The sequence below is a fragment of the Myxine glutinosa genome, chromosome 5, assembly GCF_964187855.1.
Source record: "Myxine glutinosa chromosome 5, kmMyxGlut1.1, whole genome shotgun sequence".
Lineage (NCBI taxonomy): Eukaryota > Metazoa > Chordata > Myxini > Myxiniformes > Myxinidae > Myxine > Myxine glutinosa.
This window is the reverse complement of record NC_136265.1, coordinates 183997661-184004665: the sequence shown is the minus strand read 5'-3', so window position 1 is coordinate 184004665 and position 7005 is coordinate 183997661. Positions and strand designations below refer to the sequence as shown.

At 56.2% G+C, this 7005-nt stretch overlaps 1 protein-coding gene across 4 annotated transcripts in view; it reads left to right on the top strand.

Moving 5' to 3' along the window:
• Positions 1-2465: 2465 nt before the first annotated feature.
• Positions 2466-7005, top strand: part of ZNF423 (zinc finger protein 423) — a 348147-nt gene continuing 343607 nt past the window's right edge. For 2 of the 4 annotated variants that reach the window (XM_068115292.2, XM_068115291.2), the window contains exons 1-2: positions 2469-3664; positions 5318-5386. In XM_068115292.2, the coding sequence (XP_067971393.1) occupies positions 5347-5386 (40 nt within the window). In that variant the 5' untranslated portion in view covers positions 2469-3664; positions 5318-5346. Of the gene's footprint in view, positions 3665-5317; positions 5387-5482; positions 5655-7005 lie in introns of all 4 variants that reach the window. The other 2 variants (XM_068115293.2, XM_068115290.2) reach the window with 2 other exon arrangements.

Below are 7005 nucleotides of genomic sequence, written 5' to 3'. Positions count from 1 at the left end.
TGTACATTTTACCCTGGATTCCCGTTTGAGTTCATTCCCTCTAAAGGTACGTGCTTGCGCTTCTTCCCATTCATTCTTCGTCCCGTGCTTTTATAGCCGAATCCGTATTTGATCGTCGCCTCCATTAAAGCCATTCGGTCTTCCGTGGTCCTACGGTGTTAACCGAAGGGATCGCGCGACAATATATAAGATGTGTGTGAGTAAAGGTGATACATGTGTAAGATGTGTGTGAGTAGAGGTGGTACATGTGTAAGATGTGTGTGAGTAGCAGTGGTACATATGTAAGATGTGTGTGAGTAGAGGTGGTGCATGTGTAAGATGTGTGTGAGTGGAGGTGGTACATATTGTCGCGTGACTCCCCCTCGGTTAAGACCGGGGAAATAACGAATGGCAATCGAGCATTAATGAGGTGACGATCAATGGCGGACTTCACTCTATATGCGCTGGAGGAAGAAAGGAAAGAAGAAGAAGCGGGATTTACCTGACGGTCCACACGCAGTCTTCAACCTGCGAAAAGTAACTCACAAAAACGACGGATTTTATGGTACAAAAATAAAAGCAGTTTTATTGCCGAACCCCGATACAAAGAAACACGCCGGTAAAAATGAAACCCCTCTAATGGAGCGCTCCCACACAGACTTCAACTATAGGACAAATGGAAGAATAAATAAAGCAATCGTTGTGTTCTGTGTGGTGCGTCTTATCTCTGTCTGGATGCAGCGTCCGTCAGGAATCGTCGGGCTTGTGCACTGTCCCCCAAGCAGGCCTCCCCGCGCCCCCGTTCACCAGGCCTCGATGCGTCCTTGTTTGCGCTCCATTAGGCCCACCGAGCCACCCGCTCGCCCTGGTCTCGACTGCTGGCATGCCACAGGCCCTCCGCGCGACTCGAATGGTCGCATGCAGCTCGCTCCTCCGGCCGTGCTTGGCTCCTTTCACGTGAAATCGCTCGCTTGTCCGGCACCAAGATGCGAGCCTCGACGGCCGAGGAATGCACAAAGGCAACAGGAGAAGAAGGGAAGAGCGTCCAAATCAAACGTCCGGCCACAAAGGGATCGAGAAACCGAGAGAGAAAATGTCCGCCTGCAAGACATTTTACCGGCCGTCTCGTGGCGTCAACTCCCCCCCCCCCCCCCTCCTTCTCCAACCAGTGCGTCGCTTCTTGTTCACCCCTCACGTCCTCCACTCCCATTGGCCGAGCGCTTCGTGCCCTTGGTGTCATCCCATCGGTCGGTGGCCAATCAGTGTCTCGCTTCCTTCACCTTCCTTCCACTAATCACGGCGAAGCTTCTTGGAGTGGCTCTCGGCCTGCCTGTTCGGTGTTTCATCGCCATGGTGTCGTAATGCGCGGCCGCTTCCGGTCAGGTTTTATTAAATGCTGTGTGTGGTGCTTTTAATGGTGGGATTCCTAACCTACGTGTCTATTGTGTTGCCATACGGGACACCGGAATGATCACAGGTTTGACACACCGGGGAATTAGCATAATCCCTACTCTACCTATCACACGATCATCCTTGTATGATCACAGCTATACAGTTATCCGACAAACCGCCTCAACAGATCCCTGACTTACTGTGCATTGAAATGGTTCTTCTTCTTCACGACTCTGGGCACATACCGATGCAGATCTACCTGGATCTATATATGCCCTACCCAAAATTCATCAATATGTAAGAGGTGAGAGTTGAACTGGTGCAAGTGCAAGAGGTGTAAGTGGAAGAAGTGTAACTTTAAGAGGTGTAAGTTGAAGAGGTGTAAGTTGAAGAGGTGTAAGTGGAAGAGGTGTAAGTGGAAGAAGTGTGGTTCTAAATGGAGGGATAGAAGGTGTGTGAGTATAAGTGATCCAAGTGGAAAAGCTTTAAGTGGAAAAAGCTTTAAGTGTAAGAGGTTTGGGTGTAAATGGAGTGGATAAAAGAGGTGTGTGCATAAAATAATTGCCTGAGCGAGTGGTTCTATTGTAAGAGGTCGAAATAGTGGATAGATCATAGAAGAGGTGTTGCTGGAGAGTGAAGGGTGTGTGCGTATGTAATATTGTTGTTGAAGCCATTTTTGTTGCTGGCGCCACCTTGCGATCCGAGGAGGCGTGCTGACCGATTTCCGCAGGTGGGCGCACATTGAAGAGGTGCCAAACAAGCCAAGATGGACAGTAAAGAGGAACATTGGGAGTGTCGACAGATTGAAATGGATGTTCAAAACGTAAACAATGGTGTTTATCAAACCCAAGTCCACTTTACCATCAATTGTACATCATGTTGGGAACAGGAGGACCGACGCACGCGGGTCAAAGGGCGAAGGTCGGACTGTGACCCCCCTGGCCTTATCCTGCCCCCCCCCGGTCCCCATCGGAATGAGTAAATAAAACAAGGTGGAAACGACATGCAGAAGAGAACGCGAGTATCGCACTCGCCGGAACCGTGAACCCGACGTCACAATGCGTGGCGCGAGGTCGGTGATGGAGGATGAAGGACGAGGGAAGAAAACGTGGAGCGGAGATCATTAGGAGAACAAACAAACAACAAGAAGAACACGGCGGCGGATTGTGCTGCCTCGGAGCGGGTCTCGCCGGGTCTTGCCGACGACCGCGCCGCGCTTTCATTATTCACGAACCGTGCTCGCCTCTCCGACAATGATTTCCTTCGTGATTACGTACAGTGCCGTTCCCGGCGGGAACGATCCCCCGCGGAGCGCTCCTGATGGGCTCGGGGCCTCGCTTGATTTTTTTCGCCTTATTATGCGGCCTCGGAGCGTCCGCGGAGCGCACACGGAGCGCGCGCCCGCGCCTCGAGCCCGCGCTCCCGCCGCTCGTGCCGATCCGAGCCGGGGTCTCTTTCGAGCCGGGAACGCGGCCACCGACCGGGGTCTCGTCCGAGCCGGGAACGCGGCCACCAAACGGGGTCTCGTCCGAGCCGGGAACGCGGCCACCAAACGGGGTCTCGTCCGAGCCGGGAACGCGGCCACCGACCGGGGTCTCCGAGCCGGGAACGCGGCCACCGACCGGGGTCTCCGAGCCGGAAACGCGGCCACCAAACGGGGTCTCGTCCGAGCCGGGAACGCGGCCACCAAACGGGGTCTCGTCTGAGCCGGGAACGCGGCCACCGACCGGGGTCTCCGAGCCGGGAACGCGGCCACCAAACGAGGTCTCGTCCGAGCCGGAAACGCAGCCACCGACCGGGGTCTCCGAGCCGGGAGCGCGGCCACCGACCGGGGTCTCCGAGCCGGGAACGCGGCCACCGACCTGGGTCTCCGAGCCGGGAACGCAGCCACCACACGGGGTCTCGTCCGAGCCGGGAACGCGGCCACCGACCGGGGTCTCCGAGCCGGGAACGCGGCCACCGACCGGCGTCTCCGAGTCGGGAGCGCGGCCACCGACCGGGGTCTCCCAGCCGGGAACGCGGCCACCGACCGGGGTCTCCGAGCCGGGAACGCGGCCACCGCCCGGGGTCTACGAACGCGGCACAGCGAGTGGGCTGTCCGAGTGAGACGAGGCGTTGGGTCCGTTCTTCCCGAGTATCCCGTCCGTCCCTGTGTCCCCGCTCGATCCTGTTTCGCCCTCCTCCATTACCCTGACTCGCTGCGCAAGATCCCGCCCCGCAAGACTCGCTTCTGATGCGACCACTTTGGGTCCATTTTTTATTCCCTACTTCGCGATTACTATTCCACTTGCAGGTATCGGACGAGTAGAGCACTCGCTGTGCAGGGAGGAAGGGGAGGGGCTGAGGGTATTAAAGGGTGGGGGGAAGGGAGTTGGGCAGGGTTTGGGGGTGGGGGGGGGGGGCGAGTTGGGCAGGGTTTGGGGGTGGGGGGGGGTCGAGTTGGGCAGGGTTTGTGGGTGGGGGGGGGGGAGCGAGTTGGGCAGGGTTTGTGGGTGGGGGGGGGGGGGGGAGCGAGTTGGGCAGGGTTTGTGGGTGGGGGGGGGGGGAGCGAGTTGGGCAGGGTTTGTGGGTGGGGGGGGGAGCTTGTTGGGCAGGGTTTGGGGAGTGGGGGGGGGGGGGGGAGCGAGTTGGGCAGGGTTTGGGGGGGTGGTGGCGAGTTGGGCAGGGTTTGGGGGGAGGGGGCGAGTTGGGCAGGGTTTGTGAGAGGGGGGGGGGAGTTGGGCAGGGTTTGGGGGTGGGGGGGGGGGGTAGTTGGGCAGGGTTTGGGGGTGGGGAGGGAAAGGGGGAAAGGGGAGTGGGAGTTGGGCTGGCTTGGGGGGGGGGGAGTTGGGCAGGGTTTGGGGGTGGGGGGAAGGGGAGGGGGTATGAACTTGTTTCTTTTCCCCACTTTGGTTGCTACCAACTTTTTGTTTGATTTTCCACCAAACTTAGGACGTCCCCAAATCACCATTTGTAGAAGGAATCACGGGACCTCCGCACTCTCTACCTTGAGGTATCAAGTTGTGGGTCTGCACACCCGACCTAGAGGTACCAAGGTGTGGGTCTGCACACCCTACCTAGAGGTATCAAGGTGCGGGTACGCACTCTCTACCTGGAGGTATCAAGGTGCGGGTTCGCATTCTCTACCTAGAGGTATCAAGGTGTGGGTCTGCACACCCTACCTAGAGGTATCAAGGTGCGGGTCCGTGCTCGCTACCTAGAGGTATCAAGGTGTGGGTACGCACTCTCTACCTGGAGGTATCAAGGTGTGGGTCTGCACACCCTACCTAGAGGTATCAAGGTGCGGGTCCGTGCTCGCTACCTAGAGGTATCAAGGTGTGGGTATGCACTCTCTACCTGAAGGTATCAAGGTGCGGGTTCGCGCTCCCTACCTAGAGGTATCAACGTGCGGGTCCGCGCTCTCTACATAGAGGTATCAAGGTGCGGGTCCGGGCTCGCTCCCTAAATGTATCAAGGTGTGTGTCCAGGCTCGCTACCTAGAGGTATCAAAGTGCGGGCCCAAGCACTCTACCTCGAGGTATCAAGGTGTGGGCCCGCGCTCGCTGCCTAGAGGTATCAAGGTGCGGGTTCGCACTCTCTACCTAGAGGTATCAAGCCTCAAGGTGCGGGTTCGCACTCTCTACCTAGACGTATCAAGGTGCAGGGCCGCGCCCACTACCTAGAGGTATCAAGGTGCGGGCCCGGGCTCTCTACCTAGAGGTATCAAGGTGCGGGCCTGGCTCACTACCTCGAGGTATCAAGGTGCAGGTCCGGGCTCGCTACCTAAAGGTATCAAGGTGCGGGCCTGGCTCGCTACCTCGAGTAGAGGTATCAAGGTGCATCTTGTTTGGTTTGTTTACATTTGGAAATACCTGCCTTTGTTTTGTAATGCGTGCGTTACATCGCTTATGTGTGTAACATCCATCATCCCACACTCCCTTCCTTGCCAATTTCGGCGACTGCGCAGTCGGACAACAACTCGCTCTTTTTGACACCATGTCGCGGCGGAAGCAAGCGAAGCCACGAGCATTGAAAGGTGAGCTCAGGTCGTCCGGTTTCCTCCCAACTCTCCCGGTCTCTCCCTCTCCCCGAAGGCTCCGCTTTTCAATCATTTTGCCATTCATTCCGACAGAGCGTATCATTCCGATCATGATCCGTCCCGGGATTTTCAGCGACCGGCTTCGTGGTGACGTCACGTCATGTGCGCTGCTTGGGCCAAACAAGTTGACAAAACCCGGAGTGGATGAAGCACTTTTGGCCTAATGAAATCGATGTGTTTCGGGTGCTGTGCGCGTTCGTACCGGGTACTGTGCGCGTTCGCACCGACGCAACCTCTACGACGCACACCGCTACTACGCACACCGCTATGACGCACACTGCTACTGTTTACGCACACCGCTACTGTTTACACACACAGCTACTACGCACATCTCTTCGACGCACACCGCTACGACGCACACCGCTACTACGCATACCGCTACTACGCACACCGCGACTGTTTACACACACCGCTACTACGCACATCTCGATGACGCACACCACTACTACGCACACCGCTACTGTTTATGCACACCGCTACTGTTTATGCACACCGCTACTGTTTACGCACACCGCTACGATGCACACCGCTACGATGCACACCGCTATGATGCACACCACTACTGTCTACGCACACCACTACTGTCTACGCACACCACTACTGTCTACACACACCGCTACTACACACACCGCTACTACGCACACCGCTACGACGCACACCGCTACTGTTTATGCACACTGCTACTACGCAAACCGCTACTGTTTATGCACACCACTACTACACACACCGCTACTATGCACACCGCTACTACGCACATCACTACTGTTTACGCACACCGCTACTGTTTACGCACATCGCTACTATGCACACCGCTACTGTTTACGCACACTGCTACTGTTTATGCACACCACTAATAAGCACATCGCTACGACGCTCACCGCTACTACGCACACCTCTACTGTTTACGCACACTGCTACTGTTTACGCACACCGCTACTGTTTACTCACACCGCTACTGTTTATGCACACCGCTACTCTTTACGCACCCCACTACGACACGCACCGCTACACTACCGATAGTAATCGTCGTGTAAGGGTGGAGGCGCTTGGTCTTTGTCTAGATTGTGCTTGAACTTGATAAACGGTCCGAAAATGTCCCTTTTGTTCAAGACTTATTGTGACAGGTTAGACACTTATTATGTTTATGTGCTTCAAGTTTTGTCAATGACCCCCCCCCCCCCCTCCCCGTCCTCCATCCACAATAACATAATTAGTGATCATCTTAAATGAGTCCCTACAGCAGCAGATCATGTGTGAGACCATTCCATCCCAAACAAGCACGTGAGTGACACCACCTCCTGAAGTGGGTTCGTGTCAGATGTCACCTCCTTCAGACAACTGTGATTACATGGGTTGGGGTCGAGTGGGGGAGGAGGGGCGGGAGGACAGGGGGAGGAGGGGCGGGAGGTGGTGAGGGGAAGGGGAAGAGGGAGGAGGGGCGGGTGGTGGTGAGGGGAAGGGGGAGGGGCAAAGAGGGGCGTTTATGGTTTGCTTTATCGTTTGGGAATTGCTTTGGATTATACAGACTTGGCATTTAATATGGAATATTTTTTTTG